The sequence below is a fragment of the Thalia democratica genome, chromosome 3, assembly GCF_965202585.1.
Source record: "Thalia democratica chromosome 3, ktThaDemo2.hap1.1, whole genome shotgun sequence".
Lineage (NCBI taxonomy): Eukaryota > Metazoa > Chordata > Thaliacea > Salpida > Salpidae > Thalia > Thalia democratica.
This window is the reverse complement of record NC_139167.1, coordinates 53,058,094-53,070,037: the sequence shown is the minus strand read 5'-3', so window position 1 is coordinate 53,070,037 and position 11,944 is coordinate 53,058,094. Positions and strand designations below refer to the sequence as shown.

At 25.8% G+C, this 11,944-nt stretch overlaps 1 protein-coding gene across 1 annotated transcript; it reads right to left on the bottom strand.

Annotated features, from left to right (window-relative positions):
• Positions 1-5,517: 5,517 nt before the first annotated feature.
• Positions 5,518-10,874, bottom strand: LOC145832399 (sulfotransferase ssu-1-like). Its single transcript, XM_082939716.1, has 6 exons — positions 10,821-10,874; positions 7,858-7,962; positions 7,157-7,352; positions 6,449-6,674; positions 5,898-6,027; positions 5,518-5,703 (listed from the first exon to the last, which is right to left on the bottom strand). Exons 1-6 carry the CDS (start codon positions 10,872-10,874, stop codon positions 5,518-5,520), a joined length of 897 nt encoding a protein of 298 aa, XP_082795842.1.
• Between the last annotated feature and the right edge of the window lie 1,070 nt (positions 10,875-11,944).

The following is an 11,944-nucleotide window of genomic DNA, read 5'->3' as shown; positions in this document are numbered from 1 at the left end:
TACATCATATTGCTTTGGGGCCAAATTGTGAAAAATATTAATATTATTTATAAAATAAACATCTAATAGTTTAAATAACATGCAAACAAAGGGAAAAATAAAATAAATAAAATAAAAAAATATCTATTTTTGGTTTTAATACCATAATAATGAAAAAAAAAAACCCTTTATTTTTGGAGGGACCCCATGAAATAATTCAAACCCCAAACCAAATATTTTTGAAGTTAAATACAAAGGTGCGTTCTCTAAAATAAAAATTTTTAGATAGCTTTTAAGATAAGGAAAATAATTGACATTAAAGTTTTATGTTTTTTGAAAAATTTATAAATTTGCCTATAAAATTAACTTCATGCTCATTAACTTTTGTTAGCTTAGTTAGCATAAGCAAAGTTTTTAAATCTTAGATCTTTTAGGGGTCTTCCCTAACTTTGTACCAAGCCAGCCTTAACTAATGGTAAGCTGCAAAAAACAAAGGTTGCTTTACTACTAAAGCTGTCAATAATAAGTAAGATTAGTAAGAAAGTCAATTATACAAGGTTCTCAAAAAATTTCAGTCTTTATAAATACTAGAATTTTTAGACAATACATTTTCTAAGCTTACATACAAATGATTTTTCCATTTTATAAACATTTTGTCTTTCTTAAGATGGTTAAATTTAATTAAAATGAGTATTTCTGCGGTATCCTAAATTCCTATCTCATCGATTCTATAATGAATTTTAACTAGATTCTTTAACTAACTTGACTTTATAATCCGCACTGTAAATAGGGTATGTCTAAACTTTTTTCAGGGTTTTAGCAAATATGTTGTTTTTTAATATTAGAGTACTTTCTTAGCTTCTAATAATACACTTTATAAATTTACATAACTGTCAACTAAAATATTTTCAGGTGAAAAAAAAATAAAACTTAAGTAGTCTTTAAACACCAGGGAAACAAATAAAAGTCTAAATAAGTAATCCAGTTCTTTAACTTTTAGTAAATGATTAAAATATAAACCTATGTACTGTTACTATTGACAATATAAAACTTTTGTCTAACATTGTAAAGCTATCGAAAGCTTTTGTGAGTAAATTATTAAAAACAAAGAATGTATAACAAAAACTTATATTTAACTAGTTTTGATATTATTAAAACATAGTTGATGATATGTGAATAAATTACTTAGTCAAAAAGTTCTAATTAAAATAATTTAGCTAAAAATCTAATTAATACCAAAAACAATTTTTATTTTAGAAAAAAAAAATTTTAGAACGTAAACAATTATCAAACCGTTTGAAAAAAAAGTGACTTCTAAGAATACGGTTTTTTGAGTGTCGTAAAAGTAAAAGCTGTTTAAAAATTTGTCACTGGTTTCCGTTTTGAAAAAGAAACCCTTGGAGCTGGAGGTGTAAAATCATTAAAAAATGTCTTTAAACAATATTGATTGTAAAGTTTCAAATCAAAATTTTTCTCTTTTACATTTGGTCGCTTTATTAATTATTAGAATTTTATTTTGTAAATATATTTTTTCTTCAAAACTTAATTAAAAAACTACGTCTTTTTTGCAAAAAAATATTACTTGATAAAGTCAACAGATAAATATGAACTTTTAGTAAACTGTTTTAAAAGAAAACCGTTCACAAACACTTTTTAATACGTTTATTCTGGTTTTTATTTTCAGGGAGAAAATAAAAATCAGTCAAAACACCTTCTTGATGCAGAACTGCTATTATTAACATTGTCAATGACAAAGAATCGTCATTTCTTAAACGAAAAATCTTATACTCAAACGAATTATCATATGTACTAATTCAATTGTTTTATTATAAATCTTAAAGTGTATTTTACGGTAACTCTGTTGCTAAGAATATGTACTGTAAATATGTAGTTTAAAATAATTGCTACATGTAAAAAAAAAATTCAGCCAAAAACTCAGAGGTCAAAATTTTAGGCTCCATACAACTTACATAGGGGTTGTTTTTAGAAAAATGTAGATAGCGTGACGGTGGTAAGGGCTAAGAAGCTATTTTTTTTGTGCTGTCTATTTATGTGATTTCCGACCTAAAAAAATGAACGAAATAAAAGCACCGTACGAAAATGAATTAAAAAATCGAGGTTTTAAATGTAAATTAAAGTATGAAAAATTAGATGTAGATAAAAAACGCAAAAAACCGCGTAACCGACATATAATGTGGTATAATCCTCCATATTGCTCTTCAGTTAATATAAACTTAGGTAAAGAATTTTAAAGCTAGTCGATAAACACTTCCCCGTTAGCCACTTTTATAATAAAATTTTTAATAGAAAGACAGTTAAAATTTCTTATAGTTGTATGAGTAATGTTAAAACTTTAATACAATCGCACAACAAAACAGTAATTTCAAACTTTAAAAATAGACATATCAAAGCTAATACAAATAATAATTCTAGTAATAAAGTTAGTAATAACGTAGACATGTACAATACTTCTAATTATACTAATCATATTAATAATAACAGTAATAATAAAAATAAAAATTTTAATAATAGTAATAATAACAGCAATAATAATGATAATCCTAATAGTAAAAATTTTAATTATGGTAACAATAATGTAAAACATATCAAAACTTTAAACATTAAAGATATAAGTTGCAATGATAACTTTAATAATAATGATAATGAAAATATCCATATCAATAGTACTAATAATAGTGTAGATTATAATAATCAACGTATAACTAGAAGTATTTCTAAAATTATAAAAGAAAACTTAGAACAAGTAAGTGATAATAGCGCTAAAAGTATAAGCAAAATGCATAACAATAAAACTATAAATAAATATTCCAAAACAACTAACTTTAATAGTAATAAGTTAAATAATATGCCTAAAACATGTAATTGCCGTAAATTAAATAAAGATAACTGCCCATTAAAAGGTAATTGCTTAATTAAAAATGTAATTTATAAAGTTAAAGTTGAAAGTAAGGGCCCAGATAAAATTTATATCGGAAGTACAGCAGGTAGTTTCAAGGATAGATATGCTAACCATAAAGATACTTTTAAAAATATAAAGAAAAAACAAAGCACGCGTTTATCGGATTATGTCTGGAGCTTTTTTCACAGGTACGGTAAAAGGCCAAACATGGATTGGAGTATTGTTTCAAAGATCAAACATGCATCCAACGGAGTAAGTAGAATTTGCCCAACTTGCAATACAGAAAGAGCAGTAATTGCAGCAGAAGATAAAGACCTACTTCTGAATAAGCGGCAAGATTTATCGAATATTTGTCCCCACAACCGACAATTCTACTTTAAATAACTCTGTCTACTTATGTACTAATTTATTTCACAACACTCATATTCACAATCACAAACTTTTGCAAATTTAATACTTCATGTTTTTAAGCTGCATAAATTATTGACCAATTTGTTAAATTTATTATGACGTCACATTTCTGTACAACTCAATTTAATTTTCATTTTAAAAACTTGCCTATTCTTAGAGCATTTTGAGGTTAGTGCTTACTTTTATTAAATTTGTATTTTTGTAGACAAATTTATAATTTTATGTTTTTATCCCAAACTTTGTTTTTAAACCATAAAGTTCGTTTATAGTTACTACCTACATAAACACTATACATAATTATACATGCTTTTTCTGCTATTTTTCTAATGTTTGTTAATATTTTATAGACTCCGTAGATCTGTTCTTAATTTTTTTTGAGAGCAGTGAAAAACCGTTAGTTGAAATAAAGTTTTAACACAAGAACATCTGTGGTATATATATATATATATATATATATATATATATATATATATATATATATATATATATAAAGTTTTGTGATAAGGTGAAGTAAATTAAGGTTTTAATCATAACGAAAAATAAGTGATGAATTTAAGCAATTAAAACTAGGCATTACTAATACTGTTATGTTAATACTTCTATCTACTTTATGAAAACTGCGTAGAACCATGTTTTTAATTAAAAACTGAGAAAAGTCGTTATCTTTTAACAAATTGACTATGTTTAAAGAAAAAAAATTTGAACGCATACATTTTAATTAAATCATACTTTTTAATGATAATATTATTGTTGTACATAACTTTGTCAAGATTATTTTAGGTATTGTTAAAGTGTTATAAAAAATTAGCTGCTAAAAGATTTGACTTTGATGTTCTATAAACATGGCTAAGAATTTTTCGCTTTTTAACTAAGCTGACTAATAATAAAACAGTTTAAATGTTATACTGTACTTTGTATTAAAGTATTATCTTAATTAACTCATGAAACTTTTCTTTATAAAAAATTTATTAGAAAGATAAACAATTTATTGATAACTTATGAAAAGAATGTTTCATTAATGATTTGGAAAACATTTAGACTTAAAATTTCGTGCTACATTTCATTCAGTTTTTAGTATTATTTATTAATTCTTATCTTATTTTAAAACAAAAACAATTTAAAGCAAAATAATATATTACAAATCTAGTGAAAAATAAAGTTTACAAGTTTCAAAAGTACTAATGCTATGACGGGAAATCATATATAAGAAACAATTTTGTTTTATTAATTTAACAAAAAAAAAAAGCATTAACGTAGTCTAAATAAAGAGGCAAGATAAAATCAAGCTGTTTTCGTTATGGAGTTACGAATTAGGGTAACAAAGCAAAACCATTATCCAAATTATTGCTTAAATAAAAACAACGTGAGCTAATTCGATTAAGCTCTATAAAGATTCATAAAATTTATTTAAACAAATTTGTTTGTGGATAATTTAAAACTAGTTAAAACTATCATTGTATGAAATACATCAGAATATTTTACTTTTTTTTAAGTAATAATGCTTTTAAAGGATTCACGAAAACTCTGTTGGTATGGTACGAACTTTCAAAACTCTTTAAGCTTAAACTTAAGGTAAATACATATAACTTCAGTAAAAAAACAAAGTTGTAGATGCAAAAAATCTATTTTAGAGAAAAAAACGGAGGATTTTGGCCGAATAAAATTGGTTAAAAAACATACAACGGAAATTCATTTTTTTGAATTAATAGAATAATTTAAAGATGACATGACTACAATATAAAAAAATAAAAACACAAGTACTGAATATCAAACTAAAGTTACTTTTTAAAAAGTTTTTGTTTTATTTACATAAAGAAACAGTAGTATCCAAGTACTGGGTATCGAACTAAAATAAGTCATCTAAATCACTTTATTTTTGTACAAGTAATTCAGTGAAAACAGTTAAATTTTAAACACTTAGAAAAAAATGCAGTTAAAATTAATTGAATTAACAAGAAAATAAAATAACTATAAATTATCAATTAATTATGATTGAAAATAATTAGAAATGTCTGAAAAATAATCGAATCTTATATGTACTTTATTTTAGTTTTATTTAGTTAACACTAAATAATTCTATAACTTTAAACATTTTGCACACAACATTTTCAATATTTCAAAAATAAAGCTTCATAAATTTGTCAGAAGTATGTATAAAATAAATGGAAATGTAACTTGTTAATCTAACATTACATTAAACTTTTTATTTACAAATATTCTTTATATTTGTCCCACAACTGGTCAAATCCTGGATATCTTGTTCCTGCTTCTTTCATTTTTTCATCTAAAATTTTACTCTGCTCTTCATTTAGTTTGTTTTTCCAATCACCTATTATTCCTTTCCGGGCAAACGGCAAATGCTCTAGACGTTTGAACTCTGGTTGCGATACTTTCTTTAAAATGTTTTTACTTTTACTTTGTATTTTGAAAAAATAATCAAATACTTATATTGAGTGTAAGTTTACAAACAAACATTATAATTCAGTTTTTAAGTTTATGTAAAAACAAATTTAATTGATTAAAACAAATAATGTTTTTTTTTTGCTAAATAAGAATACTCTCATAGAACTTAATTTGGCTAATATACCAGCGTTTCTTCTTTTTGTACTGTTTTAATATCCGCTTTAACGGTTATTTCTTTCAGCATTTTTTTATCATCTTTTAGTAATTTTTCTTTCAAACCATTGCCCAAAAATTCAGCTATTTTTAAAATCTCTCTGCAAAAAAATCAAAGCTCAGTACGGTTTCTCAAACTAAACTACGATAAAAACGAGTTAAGATAATAAGTTTATTCCAAATACATTTGTTTTTCAAATGTCACATTAATGATTCTTACAGTAAAGGTTTACGTAATACTAAACAACTTTATGCCTTTGTAAAATAAACAAAAAATATGAGGTAAATAGTAGTAGGGACACAAGGTTTTACTGTGATAACAAAATAAACAGAATAAAATGTTATTGTAAGTATTACTATTTTTATACAGTTAGAAAATTATCGAAACAAAAGTCTTTATGACTAAATAAGTGATAAACTAGTTTCTTGTTTATTACTAAAAAAGTTTAAAAATCTAGTTTCTCAATTCTATCACAATTTTAGTGCATTAAAATTAAAAATTTATAGAAAACTTTAGCTCACTCTTCAAAGTTAGTTTTAAGGTCTTCATATAAAACAAAGTGAATGTTATCCTTTTCTTTACTGCGTTCCCACCACTCAGGCACCATGTCAAAATAGTTGTTAAAATCAACTTTTCCCTCCACGAACAACTGAAAGTAATCGTCAAAGTTTCCGTTTTCAAACTCGTAAAAAGGAAACCCCACCGTGTGGTGATAAAACGAAACCACAGTGTCTTTCGGGTTTCTAGCTGAGAATGTTGTTAAGTGATTAAATTAAATGATCAGCTGTTGCAAATGAAAATCACAGTAGTTTAAAAAAAATTTTTTGTTATTTTTTTTGATTTAAGGTGCGTTAGACAACTGGTCAGCATTTTTTATAAAAGTTCTGAAAAGTAAACTACTAAAAATTAAATTCTGTGCCAACTAGACTTTAAAATTGAAAACACTTTATTATTTTATTTCAGTTTTGATTGTTTTGAATAATAATGAAGTTCTAAAAACTTTTGTTTTGCGCTAAATATTTTTTTTCAACAAAATAAACAAAACAAACTTCATTAAAAAATTACACTTATACCATATTAAACTTTCTATGCACAATTCAATTCACATCACTGTGCACATGTGCACACCGTGACGACCACTGCTTCAGACTAGTTAATATTGAAAGCTTGCTTATTTTTCCACAAGTGATCAATGCAAAGTATAAAAGTTTTAATTATGACGTACTCACCGACATAAATGTACTTTGCTTCGTCACTCTTTGGAGTTAAAGTGTAGTGGTAATGCGTTTTAATTATCCTCGGCCTGATCGGGAACTCTTTGGTCTTTTCCGCCCCAATAAAGTCCAAAGAAGCATATTTATCGAAGATGTTGTCGCCTTTGCTCAAATCAAGACTGCGACCGTACAGCATATGTGCTATGTAGAGCTGAAAAACAAACGACAAAAGCTGAATAGGTAATTAAACAACAAGTTTGTTTTAAAAAAATTAGAGAGCGCTCAACCTCTAAATTTTTAATTTAATAGATATTTTAGTTTCAATTTATAACAAGTAAAAAACGCTTTTTAATTTTTATGAGTTTTTTTTACAAGAAACCTTTAAAAAATCAAAAATTGATTTCATCAAGGTACACATTGTTGTAAGTTTAGATTATCTTTACAAACCAATTTAGATTTTATTTGAAATATATTTACAACTAAGTTTTTCAGATATTTAGAAAAAAGTTTAAGGCAGTTATATTTCTGTTAAAACTAACACCTTATGTTCAAAAAGCAACTTTCGATTAAGACTGTTATTTCTTATGTACGTGCATTCTGTTGAGTACGCACTTTCAGACTGTGTTAAAAATTCGAACTTAAAAGAAATAACACTGTACTTAGTAGATGAGTTCTTAAACAGTACATTCTACTTTTATATGAAACTAATGTCTAACCATCCATGTAGTTCCATTTTTTGGATATGTAGCAACAAAAAGATCAGATTTTTCGGGTTGATAAGAAATAGCAGAATCAAATATCTCTTGGGTGACAAACGGTGGCTGAATCAAATCTCCAATAACAGATTTTAAAACATTAACTTTTGGAAATTTTCTTGTTTCACTCATTTTTACAAAATCTGCAATTACTGTTTATTGAACGATAAAAAAAGTGCTCAAAAAGTTTGGTCTAAGGACCTGGTATACAAAGGAACTTTTCGGTTATCGAGTTGTACACTACACACTTATGAAATTTCTTATGAGATATAAGGTTTAATTATTTTCATTTAAATATTTAAATCTTTAGTAATAAAACAATAAGTTAAACGTAATGAAAGAAAAAAAAACTGAACGAAAATTAAATGAATTTTGTGTATAAGAATGTGCTTAAATACTTGTTTAGTAAAATGTTAGCTAAAAATAGATACAACTTTAAATCAACTCATAAAAGGAGATAAACAATACTTAAAGCAAATATTTGAATACTTGAATGAAAGGTCTTTAAAGAAAGCAAAACTGTAACACGCTAAAATACTTTTATGTTTAATTTTATCACTATTTTGTGCTAAAAGTGTTATTATATTAACAACAACAAATTTCCTTTTGTTTTTAAATTTACTTTTTTATATTTAAATACTTGTCTTAGCCAAAAATTGTAATACAACAAGGCAAAAAATAATTTTAAATATAAAAAAAAAATTTATCTTTGATTTTCTCAAAAAAAGAGTTTTTTAACATAAGTTTGATATAAACAGTTATCTCAGCGTACTTTTCAAATACTTAATTTTCTGTTAAAGTATACACATCTATAGTTTTTTTTTTACCTTGGCATGCTAAAACAAAAAAATAAAAAGTTTCTGAGTATTCTGAACTTAATTCTTAATAGAAAATTAAAAAAATAATTTAAAGAATAACCCGATAGAAAATGCTGCAATCTAGACTAAACCACTGTTATTGTAACCAAACAATTCAACTTTTGAACAAAAAAAAACAAAAATAAATATATAAAAAAGTTGTTAAATGAAAGTATAATTATTAATATTTAAATATTTCAAATAAATGCAAAAAGACTCAAATTTTTTTCATATAAAACGGTTATCAAATTATCTTCAAATAAGGTAAACACTATTAGCGTTATTATTTTACACATTCTATCTTTTAAGTAACTTTTTTATTCCATTTTTTTCAAGGAGAGTATAAACAGTACTTGTAATCAGAATGTATATTACTTACAATTTATATTACTGCTTATAGAGTTAATAAATATTTGATAATTAACTAAAGGTATAAAAAGATCTTTTAAATTAATGTAACTTATTCAATTTTTTTGTTTAATTATTAATAAAAATTATAAAAAAAAAAAAAAATAATTTTAAGCAACTTCAAATGACTTTCATCCACAGTTTAGTCAAACTAGCATACTATTACAAACAAAGTTTAATGATTAACTTTTTGAAATGCTCAAATGTATGCAATTAATGCTTCCTAATGTTTGATTATCAGCATATGACTTCACATATAAAGTAAATAAAGTTTTTAAAATCGTTGACCATCTATTTAGACATTAGCTATTAAGTTATCTAAAACCATAAGTTTTGTCACTCATATGTTTTTTAACACTTAAAGCTTTAAAATATAAGAATTACAATAAAAGAACACATTAATTAAATTCTGAGTATAAAATACTCAGTTTTAGTAGCTCAGGATATTTACTGATGTTTAGTAGTGTATTAGATAAAATGTACTACTTTTACTTCCAGCAATTTTCCATAAATTCAACAGAAAGTACTATAAAAATGAGCACTGTAAAAATGTTTGCTAATACTTGTAAAACCATCATTTAGTTTAGTTGAAAAATGCTTTTTAAATTATTGCTTCATACCAAACTTAAAGTAAGTGTTGAAAACGTTTTATAAATTTTTTTTTTAATATTAAAACTAAACTAAAAAAACCTTATTAAAGTTGTTTAATTAAATCTGCTGATCAATTTTTGTTTCGTGCAATTTTTTTATTTAAGAAGATAAACAAAACTTTTTACTGTTTAATTGCACTAACATACTAATTTAAAAATACTCATTGTGTTACATATACTTAAATACTTTTTGATGTTGGTTATATAGAAGTCAAAATTTAATGCTGGGTTACACAAGCTATCTTAAAGCCTAGGAAAAAGCAATAAAGATTAAGTTAATGTTTTATTGGTTACTTTTTTAAGTACTTACTACAAGTTTTTCGGTTGTGACTGACTGATGAGCCCGAATAAGGACGAAACCGGTCTCAGTCTACCGAAACTTGTGGTCTGATGATCGAATTGGCGTGATCAACCCTATTGTTAAACTTGAGCTTGTCTCACGGCAAACGAAAGTCCAGGCTTCTGCTCTGCTGACTTTCGCCGATGTTTTTTGTTGATCGTACTAAAACGAGCGTGCCAGATGTCTTGCTTAGTGGACAATGTTTTAAACGTTGCACGGCAAATGACAATGCTGACGTCACTGATCATTGCTAGCAATGGTTGATTCATGTGAAAGCATGATAAACCGTTTGTAGATTGACGACTACAAGTTTTTCGGTTGTGACTGACTGATGAGTCCTAATAAGGACGAAACCGGTCTCAGTCTACCGAAACTTGTGGTCTGATGATCGAATTGGCGTGATCAACCCTATTGTTAAACTTGAGCTTGTCTCACGGCAAACGAAAGTCCAGGCTTCTGCTCTGCTGACTTTCGCCGATGTTTTTTATTTTGAATTAATGATAAAATCTGATGTTTTTAAAACCGAGCTGAACAGATTAAGCATTGAACACTAAGATAAAATACTTTTACTTTCTTTCGTATGTTGTGTAAACTTTTCCTGAACAGCGATTGCAGAGAAAATATTATGAAATATATTAGCGGTTTGTGAAGCTGAAATTTTCACGGCACTTTTCGATCAGTTTTTAACGCGAGTACGTTGCTCAAAGGGCCTAAAGCGGTCATTGCGAATATAACAAATTCACATTTGCGAGAATTTTACTAATTTTGCTGTAAAACAGCGAAACTACAAACTTAGTAAGTAGATTATAAATGTTTCAATTCGAATTAAACGGATTGGCGTAAAATCAGTAATTTAATGAGATTTTTGTTCGCTGCTAGGTAGTTAAATTACTTGTATGTCAAATTAATTTAAAACAAATTACTTTTTGACTAAAGGATAAAGCTTTGTAGCTTTTATCTTTTAAGGAACTTTTTATTAAAAAATACGTTACGTAGCACCAACTATCTATTTGCATATAAATTTACGATCAAAAAATGTTGTTATTCTACATTGCTAAAATATTAGCTATACTTTGCTTTTGTTAGTAATATTAATCTATTTTAAGCATAGTTTTCAATAAAAAGTTTTGAAAAAAAAACGTTAAAACATTTTTTTAGACTACATCTATCTGCATGCGTGTATGTTTTGTAGAAACTTTTTTTTTTTATACTTCAAAAGAAATTTTTGATTAGAAAAATTAAGTTTAAACTAATAATATAAATGTTTTCAAACAAACGTTTTATCAAACTTTTAGTTAAATTTGATACAAACTAACGATATTCTTTTTGTTATATCAATTTATGTTCTACGGAGTTTCATAAAGTTGAATGGTAGTATTCTGTAAGCCCTACCGTTATGTTCGTAATATTTTTCAAGTAATTTATAATCTCGAACTTTTATCCTACTCTTATTTTGATAGAACAATAAGCTTAATTATTTCAGGTGACAAATTTAATATTTCATCCGGATAGTGGGTTAGTCGTTAATGCAAACATGACTGCAGCTCTGGAAGGAATTAAAAGTGAAACTGGTCAAGATCGATTCTACATGGACAGTGTCGCTTTTGTAATACCAAAACTTAAAGCAAATGTTACCGTAAGTAAAAATTAAAATTTTTTGCTCAAATTTTTAAACTATGGTTTTGTTCTTATTAGTAGTTATTAAAGTTACAAAAAGTATTTAAATAACTTTTAAAGTAACAAAAAAAATATTTCAGGTAAAGCGTATTCAATTACAACTTATTATGTTAGGT